Source organism: Dendropsophus ebraccatus, chromosome 14, assembly GCF_027789765.1.
Source record: "Dendropsophus ebraccatus isolate aDenEbr1 chromosome 14, aDenEbr1.pat, whole genome shotgun sequence".
NCBI classification, from domain to species: domain Eukaryota; kingdom Metazoa; phylum Chordata; class Amphibia; order Anura; family Hylidae; genus Dendropsophus; species Dendropsophus ebraccatus.
In genome coordinates this window covers 14,917,061-14,939,684 of record NC_091467.1, presented here as the reverse complement: position 1 = coordinate 14,939,684, position 22,624 = coordinate 14,917,061, and the positions used below count along the sequence as shown (strand labels likewise).

The 22,624-nt window shown below is 44.2% G+C and overlaps 1 protein-coding gene across 5 annotated transcripts in view; it reads right to left on the bottom strand.

Moving 5' to 3' along the window:
* ETV4 (ETS variant transcription factor 4) overlaps positions 1 to 22,624 on the bottom strand; it is a 68,062-nt gene that overhangs the window by 18,587 nt on the left and 26,851 nt on the right. For all 5 annotated transcript variants that reach the window (XM_069953082.1, XM_069953084.1, XM_069953080.1 and 2 more), the window contains one exon: positions 6,491 to 6,544. In XM_069953082.1, the coding sequence (XP_069809183.1) occupies positions 6,491 to 6,544 (54 nt within the window). The remainder of the gene's footprint in view (positions 1 to 6,490; positions 6,545 to 22,624) is intronic.

Below are 22,624 nucleotides of genomic sequence, written 5' to 3'. Positions count from 1 at the left end.
GTACAGCAGCTGATAAGTATTGAATTTTTTATTTAATTTTTTTTAATATAGAATTATAAAATCTCTGGTATCAGTTGATTTGAAAGAATTTTTTGGGGTGAACAACCCTTTAAGCCAGATTATCATAATTACCTAAGACACAAGGCCGCTCTGGTTGCTCTTTGTCTAGTCAACAAAACAATATCAATTTCACATAAATGTAAAAATTTGTCTCTTTGCATCATTTTCCCCTATGGGAGCCATGTGACAGTGGAAGAACCTGGTGAAACGTATGTAAAATCATTAGACACCCAGCAATGACGTCTTTATCGGTCCTTCCCTCACTACTCACTAGAAATTGCTTGTTTGCAGCTTCCCAGTGTAGCCATGTGACAGGCGTCAGGGGATGGTGCAACACACTTGCAAGGCTCTCACCGGAGACGCTACTTCCTTTGGGGACAAGACTGCGTTCACATTATTGCTGCCTGTAAACAGCGGCGTCCAGAGCCAAGTCAGAGGGAGATTCTTTGCTTTTTATTTATTTTTTTTTTAAATTAAAAATAATCCCATCATGCATAGACAGCCAAAGCTAAAGCTTTGGTTGTCCAGGCATGATGGGGGTTGTAGTTTTGCAACAGCTGGAGAGTCAAGGTGGAGCACATTGCCCTCGGTGTGTGCGGCCAGTGCGCCATTCATTCTGTATGGAGCTTACGGTGCGATGTGATTTTACGCCTGGTTCGCAGCATTCTGTTAATTTCGTCCGAAAGATAAGCGAATACCCAAAACATCTAGGTCAAAGGAAAGGGAATCTGCAGCCCACCAGCTGTTACAAAATAATTCCCATCATGCTTTATGCATTGAGGCATGATGGGAATTGTAGTTTTGCAACAGCTGGAGGGCCTCTCATCCTTATTCAGTGATCTAGGCTGTCAGTGCTTGGTAGTGGTCCCTACGAGACCACAGTGGTAAGCAGGCACAGGCTGTGTAAGAACTCCTTAGGGTCCTATTACACGGGCCGATAACTGTACACGAGCGCTGATCTGCTAGATTGGCGCTCGTTTACTGGGCCTATTACACGGCCCAATAATGGTTTAACCAGGGCTGCATGGACATAGTTACCGATGTCCTTGCAGCCCTTGCTTGAACTCTATACACTACCTATCCATGCTGCAGGGCTCCTCTTCCTCTGTGCTTCTCTTTGGGTCCCACGCGCTGCTGCTCCAGAGCGCCCTGTCTCAGCTGACAGGCTGCTCAGCCAATCACTGGGCGCGGGGGTCCAGGCCAGTGATTGGCTGAGCGGCCTGTCAGCTCAGATAGGCCGCTCTGAAGCTGCAGCGTGCGGGACCCGAAGAGAAGCACAGAGGAAGAGGAGCCCTGCAGCTGATCGTTTGATATAGATTTAGACGTATAATTTTCGGCCACCGACCGTGCATCGCTACGGGTAATAGCGGTGCACGGTCGGTGGCTGAAAGTTATACGTCCAAACCTATATCAAACGATCAGCTGATGATCGTTGTGTTTATTACACGGAGCGAAAATCGGCTGGATAGGGCCGATTATCGTTCCGTGTCATAGGACCCTTAGGGTGGCCATACACCTTCAATAAGCAATGGTTAGACAATTGCTAAGGCATCAGTTCTCTCTCCAGACCGGCACCCGTCCTCCCATACACAGGAACGTTCAGCATGACAGAGTAATCCTTTGTTCTCTATGAGGACTGTTTATCCACAGTGAGAGCGCTCTGATTGCGGCTTCTTTCTCTCAGAACAAAGTGATCGGATGGTGACTTTCCATCACGCCCGACCTCTCTCTCCATCTGCACCTGTCTGGTCGGTCGGTCCCCATACACCGATGGCTGAACTCGCCACAAGCGGCAGGTACAGCTGACTAAAGTATAAGGAGTATGGGGAAGTTTAGGCCTCTTTCATAACAGCACAGTACCAATAGAGGATTGTGCGGTGGTTGATCATTTTCCATTTGGGGGATTTGAACCCCCTGAGCCATCAGCAAGGTCCTTGAGGTCAAAACATCCAGCCAAATCTGTCCAACAGGGTTGTCGTACCCCTTTCTCCCAAAACCATAATAAAAAGAGTACAGCTTATAGTCATGCAGAAGACCAAACCAGACTCCGAGCGGTACAAATTGTGAATGAGGCTGAAATTTGCTTGGAACATTCAGGTTTTTTGAAGCTTCGAAACCAACAGGACCTTGTTCATAGTCCCCGAAGCTGTAATGAGTCAGCTCTATTTAATGGAGAGCGGGGTGTCAGTCAGAAGAGATTTCACAAGCAGACCATTATCCTCTATAGTAAAAGCCTAAAGGAAGTGTTCCCCGGAAAGATTGGATTGTGCTCCAAGTCTCCGGAGAGAGGACAGGAGCCCAGTCTCATTCTACCGTAATGGTATAAATTATAAGCAGCTTGGGGTTGTGTAGGGAATTGTTCACCAGAGAGGTGGGTGGGCGGATGGGACATTTCCTAGTCCAGAGATGTAGCGCTGGCTTTAGGCTATACAAATGGCCCTATTACTGCTGTACATGTCAGGCCTCAGGATCTAAAGGAGGACCTATGGTGATGAAGTACTGAAGAGCCATTGCCTCTATTGCTGCATTAATATTTAATAAGCCCTTAAGGAGAATTAACTAAGAGATGCAGATAGAGGAAAATGGTAAGTGACTTCTATGTGTAAGTGCAGGGTAATCGCTGCATAGCGGGAAGCAGATCACCAGGTCATAAGTCTACCCATCCCCATTCTAGCTGGTGTCACAGTTTACCCTATACCTCATTGGGTAGCTTTTTATAAAAAAAAAATATGTTGCACTTTATGCATTTATGTTGTAAACCAGGGATGGGGAACTTTCGGCCCTCCAGCTGTTGCAAAACTACAATTGCCATCATGCCTGGCTAAACCTTTGGCTGTCCGGGCATGAGGGGAATTGTTGCTTTGCAACAGCTGAAGGGCCGAAGGTTCCCCATCCCTGTTGTAGAGGATGCAGGGAGGGGGCACATAGATGCAGACATGTAGAGAGGGCACCAAATCAGGTTGTTTCGTAATTCTTTATTGTACATCGACAAGATGCTGCCAGGTATTGGCAATAAGTAAAAGGGGGAAGGAGCCCAAAGACCACAGGTCGCATAGATCAAGGCAGCATGCACCGGCACCTGTAGAGTGTTCTATTTTGCTATAGGCTCCTGTACACAGAGGAAAGTCAGCAGACTTCAGCTAGACTATGATTAAAGGGGTTATCCAGCACTACAAAAACATGGCCACTTTTCCCCCTCTCTTGTCTCCAGGTCAGGTGTTTGCAATTAAGCTCCATTTACTTCAAACCCCACCCAATCTGGAAACAAGAGAGGGGGGGGGGGGGGGAAGTGGCCATGTTTTTGAAGGGCTGGATAACCCCTTTAAATACTAAACATGAGCAAATTTGGAGTATGTTCAGGTTCATCCGAACCAGAGCATGCAGCATTAAGTCAGCTGTGGCTGAAGAAGTTGGATGCAGCCTAAAGGCCGCTTGGAAAACAGATACAGCCATAGGTCTTTGGCCATGTTTTCACGCCTCCCTTGGTTGCATCAAACTTCTTCAGCCATCGGTAATCAAATGCTGAGTGTTCAGATTCAGACGAACCTGAACATACTCAAAGTTCGCTCATCTCTACTGGATGCCAAATGTTCTTGTTTTTTTTGGGGAGATACCTGGCAGCAGTTTACCCCCTCTCCCCCTCCATTCAAAACACATGAACATTGAGCCAAGCTTAGCCTTCATGTGTATGGGAGGGGAGATCAGGATTTAGCCATTTGCCAAAGGAGCTTTGGGCCAACAGCCATCCCATGTGTATGGCTACATTATGCTTTGTCATCTACTTCATCTATATGAATGTCCTGCTGATTATTAAATCAAAAAGGAAACCGTACTCTACTACCCTGGTCCTACCCACAGTTTCCAGTGAGACGACATGTGACTGGAAGTAGAGGGCAGCAGAGACTGGATCTGCCTGCTCAGCCAATGACTGACTGCCACAGGAATCAGGGACTGGGAACTGCAGGGGATCAAGGTGCATGAGTATAGTTTCCTATTCTTGTAGCAACCTCACCTTTCAAAAAAAATTTCTTGGGCAAGATTAAAATTCGATTTATATATAGTTAATATACAATTTTTAGTATACTTAAACAATAACAATAAGTATAAGATGTACCTGGTATGTTGTTATTGAGAAGCTTTTAGTAGTTTGTATTGCAGGTCTATGTTTTTTTTTTTTTCTGTACTGTAGTAGACCTTACGTCATCCCATAGTCCCCAGGCTATACCATATTTGGTTTTTTTTATACTTTATAGCCGCAGCGTCACGCTGTGCTCAAATATAAAGGATACCCACTTAACCATTCTTCTACCGGCACTACAGGAAACTGGAAGGCATAGGAAAAAAAAAAAAAAACTCTGCACAACCATGCCATAAAGGGGTTAAACCGAGGGCACACAAAGCAATGTACATTGTTCAGGGACAAGTCTAAGCGTGACACACCCACAGGCCAGACCAGACACTTCCGAAACAGCTCCGCGCAATCTGTTATGGGAGCAACACAAACCCCTTTGAAAAGACGGCATCCATAACAGAGAGAAAGGCCCGGGCTGCAGACACATTTTATCATGCAACCTCATTCACAAAACCTATTTATAGGAGGTGGCAGCGACACACCTAGAGCGTTTAACCCCTGCACTGCCAACAGTGGGTTTTAAGTTTTAATTCCATGCAATTCCAGGAAACCGCTTGCAAACCAAAGTTACACATACGTGGGAGTCTGAAACGAGAGACGGATAAACAATCTTTTCCTTTTATCAAATCAGCATGGTTAAAAGCCTGCCTGCTGTGCCTGGTGTGCAGCTGGTGTCCTATAACCAGTCAATACAGAGTCTATGTCCTCCATCCACGTGAGCAGCGGGAACGCAGAGCACTAATGACCTCTAATGGAATCACACACATTAGTATAGGGCAAGAGCATGGCGCATGGGGCTGCCGCTGCATACACTGGATAAGTGGAGCTACAAATCTCCAGCGTAACCATTAGAAAGAAGACGAGGAACAATTTGTCCAGTCACCTAAGGAGAATTTACAGGTTGTCTGCCCTGGAGTATCGCAGCCTATAACACGGGGAGGTCAATACAATGCACGGGATATACAGAACAGACTATTACCGTACATCGCCAGAACATTTCCTATGCACGGCCCAATGCAACCAGGATATACAGAACAGACTATTACTGTACATCGCCAGAACATTTCCTATAGAAAGAAATTTTCAACTTTTATCCCATATTAAGTAAAGGCCTCATTACACCAAGAGATTATCGGCCGTACTTTGCCAATAATTGTTTGGTGTAATAGGACGTGTTAAACAGACCACAATGTCGGTGGATCCGAATCTTTCAACATATTTAAAAAACCCGGTTGATGGTCTGCAACTCATCGCACCACATAGACTGCCACCGACTTTAATGGGCAGCCTGGAAGATCTAAGGATAGTCCGGGCAGCCCCTCCTGCTGCTCCCCACTCGCTGTCCGTCCGTGTAATAGCACAGGCAGCAAGCAGGGAACCAGGGGGAAGAGAACGCTCATCTGGCAGGTCGGCGGTTGCTTCCCCCTCATTATTGTGCCGTGTAATAAGGCCTTTACTTAGGCCTGGGCCTAAAGATAAAACCTTGATTTTAAACCTGTGAATGTGTGGCCAACAGTGCTCTTCCATTCATTCTAGACCACTACCTGATCCCTACATACTACATGAATGTTTGGCTCGGGTAAAATGTTTACATGTTGTAGAGGTGAAGAGGGAAGGTAACCACTGCCAGCTTAATTCCAACAAAATAGGATCAAGCAGTTGAAATCGAACAGTTTATACCCAGACGATCATACAGGACCCCCTTTTTGACAATGCCCTGGAAGGGTGAAAATCATAGCAATAGCATCACCAACAACGCCGCCCACATTCCATTGCTCCGGTCCTCTGGTGCTTAACTATTTTTTGAACCACGGCCCGGTTCCTGCGCACGGCCCCAGTCTATTCCCAGGCACTGGCCCAGCTTCAAGCCCTCAAGGCGTTCTGCCCTCCCATCTTTGATGCTGCTCAATTACAATCAATGAAGCCGCGACACAGAGGGGAAAGGGTTTTGTCCCACAGGGGGCAGACAGGCCCACCATAGGCTATATCCATGTTTTCTTGGCAGCCCTAGGACAGTATTTATCTTTTGCAGCCTCTGGGAATAAAATTCTGAATGATAAAAGAACATTGCCCAAGAAGAACCAGAAAAGTTTCACAGGTCCGCTCAACACCATTTACAACACCTACGTATCGAGTGGGGAGAACAGTAGAATCAGAGTGTTAAAATCCAACATGCCTGATCCTTCTCTCCAACAAACTGTGTAGTGGACAGACCACCCTACACAAGACTATCCCCATCCTCAGACTGCAGTCCCCCCCCCAGCCAGACCCAATCCCATCCCCTAAAGAGTTACTCACGGTTCTCCGACTGCAAGTCCAGCAGAAACTGTTCATCTCCGTCCGGTACTTGAGCTGCAGAAAAGAAAAAGAAAAAAATAGTGATTAAAAAACACTTTTTTTTTTTTAAATTGACCAAGACAAGTAACATCATTCACACTCTTACACTTCTATAGTTTCTGGGGGTTTAGGAACCCTTGATAAGGCTATATAAAGTAGTGATGTGGGGGTTGCGGATTTTCCTAGACTTCCTGCCATTAATCCCACTGAAAAAAAAAAAAACCTTACAGCCAGTCTCTAGTGGCTGATAACAGGAGACAATAGATGTCATTTATCCATATGGCAAAAAAAAAAAAAAGGCTAGCTAGTTCTCTTATCAGCACATTTAAAATTTACTGCACCCTGTAAAGGGTTAACCAATATAAAGCTTTACATTTTGTTCGGCCACAAGGTGTAACTGCGTAACCCATTCAGAAGGGGGACCACCATTTCTGAATTTGCCATCAGTCCAACTGTTGTCGTCACACCATTTTAATGTCCATCGATGACCATTTTAATAGGAAATTCCCTTGTAACTGGCCGTATACCTGCACACTTGGCCCTGTCCAGAGTAGTGTTTAAACAGAAATGGGGCAAACTATCGGATAAAAATTAGCAGCTCACATCATACACTTTTTGGCCGACTGGATTTATTTAATTTTTATTTTTTTTTGGCACAGCTTGATAGAACACAATTTCGCCATTGCAAACATAACATTCGACCTTCTATGCATGGGCAGCTTTAGACTAGTCCACGTATTATTAGGCTATTGGGATTATACACGGATATTTCGTTTTACTAACTCACAGCAATACAATCTCCAAAGACTTCCAATTCCACTTTTTTGCAATCAGCACCTAACAGGATTGTGCGATACTATTGCGAAAGACGGACAATTATAAAACTCCGAGCCAATTCTCATTTGAGGTTAACGGCATATAACACTGGCACAGGTCCAGGCTGGGGGAGAGGGCGGGGGGGAAATCTTTAACATATATTTTTTTAAGTTTAACCCTTCCTGTGAGACACTTCAGTACCACTTCTACAGAGTCATATTCTCCATGCACCGTAAGCAGTAAAGTGAGCAGCAGTCTGTAGCTGCGGAGCTGAAAGCCGATCTACTGCCGCTCATTTATATAGCAATAAAACATGATCAGATTTTTTTTTTTTCCTCGTACAAGTCGCAGTAGATTTCATTGGAGCGTATATATAGAATCCGAGCAGTCACCGCAGCAGAAATACTTGATGGAGAAATTTGCTGTGTTGAGAGTCTGATGTCTGGTCAGCACTTGGGGGGAGATTTATCAAACATGGTGTAAAGTGAAACTGGCTCAGTTGCCCCTAGCAACCAATCAGATTCCACCTTTCATTTTCCAAAGAGTCTGTGAGGAGCGAAAAGTGGAATCTAATTAGTTGCTAGGGGCAACTGAGCCAGTTTCACTTTACACCAGTCATGTCAAACTCTGGCCCGCGGGCCAAATCTGGCCCGTGGTGCCATTATTTTTGGCCCGCCAGGCAATTCAGAGTTTTAATTACATCTGGCCCGCCATGGCTACTATATAAGAGACTATGGGGGAGGGCTGGCTACTATATAAGAGATTATGGGAAGGGCTGGCTGCTATATAAGACTATGGGGGAGGGCTGGCTACTATATAAGAGACTATGGGGGAGGGCTGGCTACTATATAAGAGACTATGGGGGAGGGCTGGCTACTATATAAGACTATGGGGGAGGGCTGGCTACTATATGAGACTATGGGGAGGGCTGGCTACTATATGAGACTATGGGGAGGGCTGGCTACTATATGAGACTATTGGGGAGGGCTGGCTACTATATAAGAGACTATGGGGGAGGGCTGGCTACTATATGAGACTATTGGGGAGGGCTGGCTACTATATGAGACTACTGGGGAGGGCTGGGTACTATAGGGGAAACTTGGAGGGCTGGCTACTATTTGGGCACTATTGGAAGGGCTGGCTAATATGTGGGACAATTTTTTGGGGACTGGCTATTATATGGGTTGGGGTGTAATCATGTCCTAAAAATTTATCATGTCATGTATCATAGTGCACGGGACTGGGAGACGCACACCACTGACGCGCTTCAATGATTATCAAGGTTGGCCCGCGACTTTGTCCAATTTTTTAAATTTTGACCCACTGTGTATTTGAGTTTGACACCCCTGCTTTACACCATGGGGGAGATTTATCAAACATGGGGTAAAGTAAACCTGGCTCAGTTGCCCCTAGCAACCAGATTCCACCTTTCATTTTCCAAGAGTGTCTGTGAGGAATGAAAGGTGGAATCTGATTGGTTGTTAGGGGCAACTGAGCCAGGTTTACTTTACCCCATGTTTGATAAATTTCCCCCTAGGAGCATAGAGAAAACACTAAATAGGTTCTTGGCAAGAATTTATAGCAACCACAACTGACGAATGATGGACCAATTTTTAGACATCATCCAGAGTAGGCATGGGGAACCTTCAGCCCTACAGCTGTTGCAAAACTACAAGCCGAAGGCTGTCTAGGCATGATGGGAATTGTAGTTTTGTAATAGCTGGGGGGCTCAAGGTTCCCCATCCCTGAGCTATTGTTCGGTGCCTTAGTCAAGGACATATAAAACCAACCTGACCCTTGGTACGCTGCCACCATGGGTTAATACTTCCTAAAGTGGGATAAAAAGTTAGGAGCAGCACAAAGATCCAGTCTAAAATTAGCCCCTCGGTTAATAGGTTAGAGATTGCACTCTGACATTTGGGAAGGAAGTATTATATTGTCTGCTGGTCATTGAGTAACATTAGGAGAAGACGACCCAGCGCTAAACTGGCAGTGTGACTTCCGGTGCATTCCCTCAGATAGCTGAAACTATTTAAAGCTGGCACGTTGGCACAGACGGCTGAAAAGTGATATAGGAAGCAGAAGATCTGCGCTAAGAGAGAAGATTCATACATGGTGCTGGGCCAGCTTTAGATGGGATGAGGAAGAACGGGAGGGGAGCCCAAAAATATAGATGTGCATTGCTAGAAAGCATTGTGTCTGCTCATCATAAATCAGCAGGACAAGCTGTGGAAAGCTGGGTGACAACTTGTAGGATTAGGTGTTCTATATTAAATAACAGTAAGTATCATGCAGGGTACATAGAAAGCTGGGTGACAACTCCTATAGGAATATGTAGTTGGGCTTCACAGTGCCAGTATGTGAAAAGATGGGTGACAACCCTTATGGGATTAGGTTCTGTTCATAATGATAGTATATTCAATGCAGGGCACATGGAAAGCTGGGTGACAACTCCTATGGGGTTATGTAGTTGTCACCCAGCTTTTCATAGTGTATCCTGCCATTGTTATGGAACAGAACTACATAATCCCATAAGGGTTGTAGCCCATCTTTCCACATACTGACACAATTCTGCATAAGGTTCTGTTCATAATTACTGTATATACCATGCTGTGTACATGGAAAGCTGGGTGACCACCCTTATGGTATTGTGTGGTTCTGTACCATGACAATGCCAGGATACACCATGCATGGTAAATATATAGTTGTCACCCAGTTTTACAATCCCACAGAGGTGGTCACCCAGCATGGTGTATACCGGCGTTATGGAACATAAAATCCCATAGGGGCCAAGCTGGGTGACCGCTCCTACGGGATTATATAGTTTTCACCCATCTCTTCATATACCCTGCATGGTATATACTGTAATTACGAACATAACCTAATCCCATAAAGGATGTCACCCATTTTTCCACATACTGGCACTATGGAGTATAACTACATATTCCCATAGCGGCCATGTTCCATAATGACACTATACACCATGCAGAGTACATGGAAAGTCGGGTGACAGTCTCTATGGGATTTTGTAGTAGTCACCCAGCTTTCTATATTCCCTGAATGGTATATACTAGCATTATGGAACATAACTATATAATCCCATAGTGGTTGCCACCCAGCTTTCCATATACCATGCCGGGCGGCAACCTCTAAGCAATAATGTAGTTATGCTCCATAATAATGCCAGTATATACCATGCAGGGTACATGGAAAGGTGGGTGACAACCTGTAATAGGAGTCAGTGACTATAACAACTGTTCACACTGCCCTGTTGTCTACTGGGCAGATCAGTCCTGTATATAGATATATGCTACATGTGGAAGCAGCGTCATCATAAATAGAAAATGCTTGAAAAGACTCAGAAGTTTCTTGGAAAGCTGGGTCTATCCATACATGTGCTGGCATTGTCATCCAGCTTCCCTAGACTTCATATACAATGGTATTCCTTGACTCAGAAGCTGAGACTTTTGGGTATTCAGGAAGGAATGGGCAAATGTTGCCATTCAGGGTTTGGAAAAGTTGAGTAGCACTTCAATAGCTTGTTATTGTTTTAGTAACCAATCCTGACCCTCTGCTATTGGCGACCTCAATGCGATTTGTAGTTCTCAAGCTCGATCTCCCATTTGTAAATAGGAAATGGAGTTTCCTGTATCTATTCACATGGAAATTTAATGCATTTCCATTGTCTTCTGACCTGATCCACCCACTGTGCGCTTATAGTCGGCTCATCCCTTACAAAACAAGCGTGCAACCTGCAGACAATTAACCCTTGGCGATGTAACAGACACCTTTCATTACAAAAGGTGACATACTCCCGACTCGCTTTCCCAGTAACTACATCAACGTCACAGAGAAACTAAAAAAAAACACATTGAATTGCTGTATCTAGAAAAGTCCATGTAACATGACAGTTACAGTGACCTGTTTATACGGACTACTATATAGGAGATCATTGTGACAGACTCCAATCAAAAAAGGGATAGAAAGATGCTGCAATACCAGGAACAGCCTATGGACAAAGGGGGCTCTGTTCTGAAAACTTTCTAATACTAAAATAAAATAGGCATTTACAGGACACCCCGGAAGACTCTGCTACCTTGGCATATCTTTGGAGATGACTAGCTAAACTATACTAAGTCTATTCAGCAAATAGACAGCTCACAAACTAGTACTTCTCATCTCTATAAATCAGCCTTGGAGACCCAGAAACCATCATCATGTCAGCCTTCCAAAGAGGTCCAAAAATTGTATTCAAGTTATTGCAATTAAAAAATCTGAATGTGTGAACACACCCCAATGTACCATGGTGTCATCGCAGATGACCAGAGTTGGCACAACTGTTGTACACTCCCTCTAGATCTCTTTTGACATAAATTTTTGACATCTGTTTTCTCCTAATAAGTCATTTTCACTTTGTTAATAAAACATGCAGTTTTACTGGAGAGAGAAAAAAACTATAGTATTGCAAAAAAAAAAAAAAAAAAGTTTCAGGATACATTATAGCATCTTTCTAGGTGTCCATTTAGACACAAAAAAAAAAAAAAAAAAAGAGGATCACAACCTACTGAACACCCAGTAAGGTAAGGTTTTCTGAGCACGGCACCTTTCTACCGTTTTTCCATACATACTCCGGACGCCGGCAGCTTGCTCTGCCCTTCATACGGTCGCCGCATACAGCATGAATTTAGCAGTCTTTAAACACCAACATAAGATGCCACCTAAAAGTATAAGACGACCCCTGACTTTTGAAAAGATTTTCCTGGGTTCAAAAGTAGTCTTATACGCAGGAAAATACAGTAGCTTGTCACCCAACACGGTCACTCTAGACTTTTGTAAGACATGGCGACTGAAAGCAGAGCATCCAGCTTCTTGTCTGAAAAGTCTCTGCTATGTTAAAACAAACACACACACACACACACACACACACACACACACACACACTTCTCCTCTGTCTTCTCCAGAGAGGTGTCCAGCGTGGTGTGAAGAGCTCCCATCAGGCCGTATCTGGTCAGACTTGTGTCTATGGCTTCTATATGTCATAGTTGTCAGCAGCCACCACTGACTAAGATAACTAAGCTCTACAGGATTTCCTCATTTGGTCCATGAATGTGTCTGCTGGCTAAAACCAAAGTCCAAGACGTATGACTCTAAATCGGGAAGGGTTGTCTCCACTTGATGCGGTCACATTTTGGCCATTTATTACCTCTTCAGATGTTTGGTCTTACAACGTAATTTGTCATGTTTACGGCCGATGGTTGGGCACCCCAGGGCTGTAATTACACTTAGTCTAGTTCCTTAACTGCTACACAAGACATTCTGGAGGGGTGACGGGAGGAAGGGAGCACCTGGTTTTTCACACCTATGAGAACGCCTCAAGGGGGAGAAGATGCAGAGAATCTGATTCACAGTCCCGGCATGGGCAGCAAGGTATAACTAGGAGGGGGTTAAACCATGGACGTGGCTACATCCCGAACAGGCCCGAGCTCCTTAAAGCCCTTATTACCGGCACACAGCTTCCCACCATCATTACGGGGCTCTCCATGGCTTCAGTCAGACTGGCTCCTAGGTTCTACAGGGTTTTGCCACACCAGGTCTGAGGTTTCTTTTACAGCAGGTTGGGGGGGGGGTGCAGACCGGGTGGGCTAAGGAACTCGGGAGATTTATAGTTTACGTGCTGCTAAAAAAGCCGTGCCTTAAGGCCTACTATTATTCCATAAAGATAGAAAAATGGTATAATCTGAAACGCAAATAATTCATTACGCTAAGGGTCCCCCAGAGGTTTGTCTGTGCTTTCCGCTCTCAGGTTATGATCTAGCTTCCATTTTTTTTTTTGACTGAATAAAGCACTTTAGTTAGGGCTAATGAAACCTATTTAGAAGCCATATAGAGACGTATAATTCTATTATTCACCATATTATTCTAAGGGGTTTAATAGCAGCGGGCCAGAGGCCTAGCAACCGTGACAATTCAGTAACATTTGACGGCAAATGAGGTGTAACAGCAGGAAACTCAAAACGCAATGGCTTAGGTCAGGAGCGGCAGATAAAGGTTTATCGGGCAGGTATATAAACACCTCAACCACTGTCAGAGAGGGCACAGGAAGCAGTTTCCACTCAGTTGGAAGGACTGGGCCCAGCTAGGGCTTTCAGGGAACAAAGCAGCATGGTCTGGGTGCAAAGGTCGAAGCCCAATGGCCAAGCTAGAAATGGACTGGGTTGTGTCTCGGTGGTAGACCATGATATTCCACTGATGGCTACAGAGCACATGAAAGGTGTTACTGGCGCACAATGCCAGAAGGGTGGGTGTAATTTTGTGAAGGCAATAAGGGGTGGTATGGAAGCCTAGGGGCCCCAGAACCACAATAGATAATGGGACACCTTCTCCAGCAAGTGTAGTTATTGAGCAAGAGCCACTTTGTTTCTAGAACAAAGCAGGGAGAAACTCTGCCAACTTGGGAGTTAAGTGGGGAGATTTATCAGACTGGTGTGAAGTAGAATTGTCTTAGTTGCCCCTAGCAACCAATCAGATTCCACTTTTCATTCCTCAGATTCGTAGAAAAATGAAAAGGTGGAATCTGATAGGTTGCTAGGGGCAACTAAGACAATTCTACTTCACACCAGTTGGATAAGTCTCCCCCAAGGTCTCTATACGCATTTTACATTTGTTGGCGATACCACTTGCGGCAGGTTCAGCCGTCAGTATGTGGTGTATTGGGCTCTCCCAATCGTTCAACAGGCGATAGGGGTCCCCTTGTTCTGGGAGAGATAAGCCACAGCTAGAGCTCTCCCCTCCCCATAGAGAACACAGGAACACTTGACTGTGGCAAAAGTTACTATGTATGGTGAGGACAGGAGAAATAACCAAAGTCTGAACGATTGTTCATCCATCAGTTACCGAAGGTGTAAGGCCACTCCTTAGGCCAAAGTGTGACAACCCAAGTCTTGTGGGGCTCCTGGAGCAATCTGGAAAGCCACTGGGAATAAAATGTCAAGAGGGGGGGGGGGGGTCGCAGAGCTTGGACCCCCAGCGATCATACAAGTACCACCTAACTTGTGGATAGACAATTCTTGTTTGTGGTCCAACCACATTAAAGGAGTACCTCAGCATTTTTTTTCTTTTAAAGGTCAGCTGCTGTCAGTTTTACACGGAATTGTAATTTACTTCTATTTCAAGATCTTCCAGTACTTATCAGCTGCTGTATGTCCTGCAGGAAGTGGTGTGTTATTTCCAGTCTGACACAGTGCTCTCTGCTGCCACCTCTGTCCATGTCAGGAACTGTCCAGAGCAGGAGAGGTTTTCTATGGGGATTTACTATTGCTCTATATACAGTTTGTGGCATGGAAAGAGGTGGTAGCAGAGAACACTGTCAGACTGGAAAGAATACACCACTTCCTGCAGGACATACAGCAGCTGATAAGTACTGGAAGACTGGAGATTGTTAAATAGAATTATAAAACTCTGACACCAGTTGAAATAATTTTTAAAGGGAATGGTCAACTATGAATTACATGAACTGATCAGGCCTATTAAGACTTTAAGAAGCCCTTTTAAAACACTCAAGACGACAACATTTGACATATTCTAAAGATCTTGGGGGAGATTTATCACACTGGTGTAAAGTAGAACAGGCCTGGTTGCCCCTAGCAACCAGATTCAATCTTTCATTTTCCATAGAATCTGAAGGATGAAAAGTGAAACCTGATTGGTTGCTAGGGGCAACTGGGCCTGTTCTACTTTACACCCCTTTGATAAATCTCCCCCTATATCTACTAGCGGGGCCTACACCGATGTCTAAAATGAAACCTGAACGAGCAGACAAGACCTATGTGCCATCTCACACGTCAAACAGGACATGAAATCCAGAAGCACAACATCTAAATACGGGTTCCAACCACACAATGGCTCCCATTACTATATAAAAGCAACGGGACATTGTAAAAGTAACAGCACATTATTAAAAGTAGAGTATTAGGAGAATTTAATTAAATGAAAACCAGCGAGTTGATGGACTCCCCTCGACGTGAAGTCTACAAGTCAACGCTGACCATAAAGCCCTGGTTTACGAGAGGCAAAAAGTTGGCCCGAAACAGCAAAATATACCAGCAGACTTGCAACCCCATGGCGGAGTTTATTCCAGATAATCCGGCTTCCAGCTCTCTTCTGCCGCTACAGCCACATGAAACATCTCAGAAAGCTCATAAAGTCCCGGGGAAAGAATCACAGATCATGTGCAAATTGAGCCAGGGGGGAGCAGAAAGTTGTTTAACATCCCTTAAAACTCCCTTCCAAATTGTCTTTTTCCATCCGCAAAAGCCAGAAATCCTTTTACTATTAACTACAGCTTAATGTGTCCTGTTTTTCATAAATGCTGATGTTGGACTTGCTTTTTTAACAAGTAGAACTGTATAAACAAGGCAATCCTGCCCAAAAACTTCCATTACTCCAATGTTTCCAAATAGGAAACTGAAAAATAAACGTCTGCTAAGGTCCTCAGAAAGCGTATTAAAGCGAGAGCACCTGCAGGGCTGTCAGTGTGGACTGGTAGCCAAACAGTGGAAAGACCGGCAGACCCCGGCCTCGCTGGGGACGCATGGCCAGAACTTTGAACCAGATGCCTGCGAGAGGTTCCGGGAATGAAAACAAGTTCTTGGCTGTAAGGTTCAGGAGCCTGTCCGTTTGGCTGCAGAAACCACAACGTATGTACTTTCAACAGGAGGATATTGTACAGGTCTAGGTATAGATGTTAGAGAACCTCAAGCACTCTCTGGTTTGTCCGAACACTAATGCTCTGCATTTGATTACTGGTGGCCGAAGTTAGATGCAGCCCTATGGAGTCCTGGAAAACATGGATACAGCCATAGGCTATGATCACACTACATAAGTTCCACGAAAATCATGGCCGTTGTTACAGTGCTGCAGGCTCAGGGAATCCCGGCAAGAGTGTATACACAGGGTACACACTCCGGCCGGGATCCCTAGCGGCGCAGTGAGAAACTGACATGTCAGTTTACTGCGTCCGCTATTCAGTGAATAACGGCCGCAGAAAACCCTGTCAATTCAACACAATGGAGTGTGCGGCTCCGGCCGCACGCTCTATTGTGTGCTGTGGGGAGTTCTGATGCGGACGCGCATGGATGCGCCCACATCAGAACTCAGCGGCGCTAAAGGTCAGTACTGTCCGGGATGACCTTTTTTGTGACCAGCTGGGTCACGAAAAGGCCAGTCTCTTACCAAATGTGACCATAGCCATAGGCTGAATCCATCAGGACTCTCTTGGGCTGCATCCAACTTCTTCAGCCATTGGCAATCTAATGTAGAGTGTTCAGGTTTGGACCCAAAGCCTGCTTGAAGTGCACTCACCTCTAGCAGATCTATGAGGAACTACCATAAGTGAAGTGCAATATGTGTAATAATGGTGCAATATGAAGTCTTTATGGTGCAAAACTTAGAAAAAAATTTATCTATCCTTGTGGTGTAATGGCGGTAAAGAGTAAATGAATTACAAAAATACAGTGGGTTCTCCATTTTTTGACTAAAAATCAAATAAAAGAGATTATTCTTTTAAACGAATATTCCAACAATCATAGAAAATTAAAGAACGAGAATGAAAGAGGTATTCCAGGAAAAATCGAAAATTTTCCCATATCCAAAGAGTAAGAGATCGCGGCTGGTCTGACCTACGTACCGCCCCCCTCCCCCCCCAATCGGCTTTTGTATTATGAATAGGGCCACGGATCACATGCTGTACCCGCAGCTCTATTTGTTCGTATAGAGCGCTGGAAAGAGCAGAGTACGCCAAAAGAGTGCTGTACTCGGCTCTCTGGCGGGTCCATAAAAATGACTAGTCGCGGGTCATATGCTGTATCTGTGGCTCTATTCATAATAAGGAAGTCGGGGGCTAATATATATATATATATATACACACATACATATATCTATACATACACACACACAGATCAACAGGGGATGCAGAGGTCAGACCCCCCACAATCTTCTTTTCCCCATCCTGTGGATAGGGGAAAGTTGATACCCAATACCCATTTAATCCCATTTAATCCAGCAGTATACAACTATATTGCTGGTCAGCACTGACCAAGTAGTATGGAGCTTATTTTATTTATCTATGACCTTATGGATTACTAAAACAAGGTCTATACTGCTTGGTCAGCACAGAGAAATAATTCTCTTTCGTTAAATTTTTTGCAGAAATCAATATTTCAAGCGATTTTAAGAAACTTTGTAATTGGGTTTATATGCTAAAAATGCATTTTTATCATGAAAAAGCAGTTTGAAGCTCTCCCCTCGTCTTCATGGTTTTCTATGGAGAGGGGAGGGGTGGAGGAAGATTAGGCACCACAACAGGACAACAAAGTTAACTTGGGCTAGGTTCACACTGCGTTTTTGCAATCAGTTTTTTATATCCGCTTTTTTTTTTTGCAAAAAAACGGATGAAAAAAACGGATGCATGTGTGTGCATCCGTTTTGATCTGTTTTCCCATTGACTTCCATTATAAAAAAAAAAAAAGGGAGCAAAACGGATCAGTTTTTTTTAACTGACACAAAAATAGTGTTAGCTACGTTTCTGTGTCAGTTTTTTTTTACAATGGAAGTCAAATGGAAAAACAGATCAAAACAGAAGCAGACAAATGCATCCGTTTTCTTGCAAAAAAACGGATTGCAAAAACAGGGTGAACCTAGCCTTACAGCTACATCACTGGGCTATCTCCTCTGAAGTCAGCACGGACCTCTCTGACCTCTGAATACCGGCTTTTACACAGCTCCCACTGTGTAATCATTTGTTCTCTGCTCTCTACTGGTGACTAATCTCCCTCCTCCCCCCTCCCCTCTCCATAGGTTAGACAGGGTTCGACTGATGTAAAAGAGTCGAGATTTCCTGATAATGAGCAGTGGATGAGAGAGAGGAGGGAGGGGGGGGGGGACCCGAGGAAAGGCTTTGTGAATGCAGATAATGGCATATTTGCCTAATAAACCCAATGACAAAGTTTCTTAATCTTAAAAGCGCCTGGACTATTGATTTCTGCAAAAAAATATGACAGTGAAACTTTAAAACTACAGCTAACTACACAGCAGACATCTGTGTAGACATCTTGTTTAGCAGTACATTACAAGGCATTGGTCATGATAAAGAACAATAAAAACACAATTGTTATGGGATTCCCTGGTTTATAGACCCAGGACTCTGTATTTGAAGCAATCTCCTGTTTAGGAGGCAGGATGATGCAATCCGAGGATCTAAGCCGCTCTGTGCCAAGGCATAATTACATAAAAAACAGTCAGAACTCAGAATACGGAGTTAGGGCTGCTGCCAGCAAGTAACCACAAACATGTAGGCATTTCCATTTTAGCTCGACTTTCAAGAAAAAAAACAAGACTGTAAAAAGGAAACATTCATACACAATATGAAAAAACAGACAAAAAAAAAAAAGGCATAAAAAAAGCTACTATAAAATAAGGCAATTTTTTTGAAGTCACCAAGTCAGATTAGGACGGAGCTGGTAACACTCCCTTCTAAAAGCTTTGCATCATGGAGAGAAGGTTCATAGGACGCAAAGGTTGCATCATGCTACCGATTTCATACACACCACATGGTAAGCACTGGCATCATCTCATGGCGGACATTTTGTCAAACATTTTTCTCTCGAAATGGCCGAATCATATGGTTTTTCTTTCCTCCTTTTTGAAACGGCCAAAGCGGGCCATTTACTTTCAGTAGTTGTCTCATTGGGCAGAGTGTAAATCCCATCTAGTCATGGCCCTATTTTTTCCAAAATAACTGAATGAGGTTGCTTGGATTATGGACATCACACGGCTATTGGGGACTATGTTTTGTCTGCATTCAGGACACACTGCGAATGCGGAAGCAAAGCTTAGTGTATGGCAACCTTACAAGAACCTCTAGACTATCCAGTTTAGCCTGGATCCCCAATTGGAGGCTCTGTTATAACCCACATAGTAGAAGAACTTATTTCCCGTGGCTGCTGAAGTTGGATGTGGCTCTAGGGCCACCAGGAAAACATGGATACAGCTATAGGCTTTATCCATGTTTTCCAGGACTCCCTAGGGTGGCATCGAACTTCTGCAGCTGTGGGGAATCAAACAGAGCGTTCAGATAACTTTGCCGAACCTGAACATTGACAGATCCGCTCAACAACAACCAACCAGAAGATCACTAACCAAGTGGACATGCCGCATGACATTCATCTACACTTAAATCTTGGGACATACGCTCATCTCCCGTTTTGGTTTGCCATTTGAAACAGACTCAGAAGTCCTGGGATTACCCACACAAACTAAGGAGTCCAGGCAATGGGCAGAGCTCCCGGGTATGGTAAATGTTCTAGATGGAAGTTGCCAGGCCGCTCAGCTTAAAGGAAATTCTACAACCATCGCAAATTGTCTGAATTCTAATAAATCCTCATCTGTAGTCAATAACCTAAGGACTGGTACCAAGGATATAATTTTTTTTCTTCTTTAAGTCGCAGTTGGGTTCTTCACCATTCACCAAGACATTGCTCTTCAGGCCCCTTACACCTAAACAAGCTACAGGTCATTGACCGCCCATAATAAATTTAACCACTTTCACTATTAACCAAATCAAACCCCTGATCACCCTCCAATGTAATGTTGGGAGGAGGGGGGGGGGGGACCAAGGAAGTAAGGCTGGATAAGCACAATTATTAGCACATCAAAGGGAATGTCACTTGGAGACCCGAGAAGTTAGTGTGCTATTGTCCCTTCATCACCTCGTTCTTCCTGTTCTCCGAGACCTCCACTACAGTCCTAAGGGTTTGCTCAAGCTCTTACGTAGTAGTCTAAAAAGGCCCAACCAAATGGTTAAGAGAAAGCAGATCAAAGGCCGACAGCAAATAATCAGGGCAGCAAATCTAACTCGCGAACAAAGTCTATGACTTCTTCATATACACCGTATATACAGTCAGCCACAGATGGACCTTACTTTAGGATATTCCGTCAACTGCAATATATAAATTTTTATTTTTTTTATTCAGATTCACAACCTGTAAAAAAAAATAAAAAAATGGCTGTATATATGAAAGCAAACCGATACCAGGTGACAACTAGAGATGAGCACAACTGGAGCATGCCCGAGTCTAATCGTACGGCATTTGAATACTGGTGGCTGAAGTTGGATCTAGCCCCAGGGAAACCTATGGTTGTATCCATGTTTTCCCAGACTTTATAGGGCTGCATCCAACGGTAATCAAATGCCGAACAAAGGTGGATGCAGTTGGATACAACAATAGGGCTCCCTGGGGCTGGATCCCCCGATAATCAAAACAATCGACTCGAGCATGCTAGAGTCACGCTCATCTCTAGTAACGACCCATTGTCCATCAGCCCTGACCTCGTGAAATTTAGCTGTATATTAGGCCCAGAGACAAGGACCAGTGCAAAAAAATGAGCTGAACTACTGTCACAGTATAAAAACACGTCAACGGAGTGATTGACAGTGACCGGGATCTTATATATCTAGTCCGCAGGCGTCTGTTTGCCCGAACTCTCTGTATACCTCTCCTTATGTTTTTAAGCCAGCAGACTGTATAGACATCCCCATCTACAATCACAACAATAATTCTATAGACAAAGCGTAATGGCTCCAGCAGTTAATCATACATGAAAAGACAGAAGAAAAACAGACAGATCCAGGCAGCAATCTGCTTCTATGGCGTTCACCTTGATCCTCAACCCGGTTGCTACATATATACGTGTTATAAATGGGTATCCCAGCAACACGATAACATCTTCTATCACGTGATCCTCTGTCAGCAAGGGCAATACAGATATGCAAGCAGATAAGACCCAACTTAAATCAACATTACAATCTCGGAGTTCTGCTACTTCCCATATCTCGGCAGACACTTGTAAATGAAGATTTTCTGAACTGGAACTTCAAAGACTCCAATTAAACACCAAATGCTGAAAAACTCCCAATGGAAGACCTCGAAATACTCTAGTGTTACATCTGAGTGGTTTCTGGGATTGTCAATCACCTATATAACCATTGAACTCTACTTGCCCTACATCGCACAAGAGCCCCCACACCCCCAAGGCTTAACTTCCTAAAACGGAGATTTGCTTGGAGGATGGTGGTTGGCAACAAACCCAAAATGTAGGAGCTTCACATATCGAAGATCATAGTCCAACACGGGCCACCTCTTCCCCTACCGAACGTAGTCTGGTGTTAAGAGACTTGCCGAACTGTTTGGATTTTTCAACGTTCTCTGAAATGCTCTGCATTTGACTCCCGGTGGCTGGAGAAGATGGATGTAGCACTAGGCTGTATACATGTTTTCCTGGCAAACCTAGAGCATCATCCAACATCTCCAGCTTCCAGTAGTTAAAAGCCAAAATGCCAAGCATCGGAGAATGTTCCCAAAGCCAAGTAGTCAAGGCTACCTTATCTCAAAATGGGGCGGGGGACTCCCCCATAGTCCAAAAGAGTGAGGGATACACAAGTAGAACACCCATTTACCATATATTTGTACAGTTATGCCATAAGTGCATCTGCTGGGACCACCACTAAGGCTTGTTGCAGCCATTGGAATTATACAGTCAGACAATGTGGAATGTGGACCCCGTACCAAAAAAGGGTTGGCACTCCTAAAGCTACCTTACCGACTTGTTTAAGGTCCCCATTAATGCTGCAGGATATTTGATTAACTTATTCATTCCTGGCCAAATTCACACAGTATTTTGGACAGAGCATGACTGGGTACAAAACGGCACAAATCTTCCCATTGCAGCTTCTTTGCTGGTTTTACCTAAAAAAGCAGCCATGCAGTCTTCAACCAGCATCTTCAAGGCTCAGGCCTTGTGAAAAATTATTAGTTTTACATTAACCCCTTATATGCCATATAAGCCATAGTACAAAAAAAACATCCTTGGTTGGTCTCCTGTCCAAGCTACCCAACATGAGTAAACCCAGGAATGGCCCTAGTTTGCTATAGATTTACACATCCAGACTGCCGGCAACCAAATTGTAAAAAAAAAAACAACAACACATTTTGGTCTTTGCATATTAGCCAGATTTCCTAAACAAGTCTTGCAGCAATTAGATATGATGTGTAAGAAATAAGACTGACTATGTCAAGCCGTGGCATATGCCATTAACGGAGGTCAATCTGCTTTTTTGTTAATGGTTATGAACATGTCAAAGCCTAACCTGTGGGTATATGTCCTAAACAGTATAAAGTTATATTCATGAAATCAAGACTAAAGGTATAGTCCGCATGTTCCCTT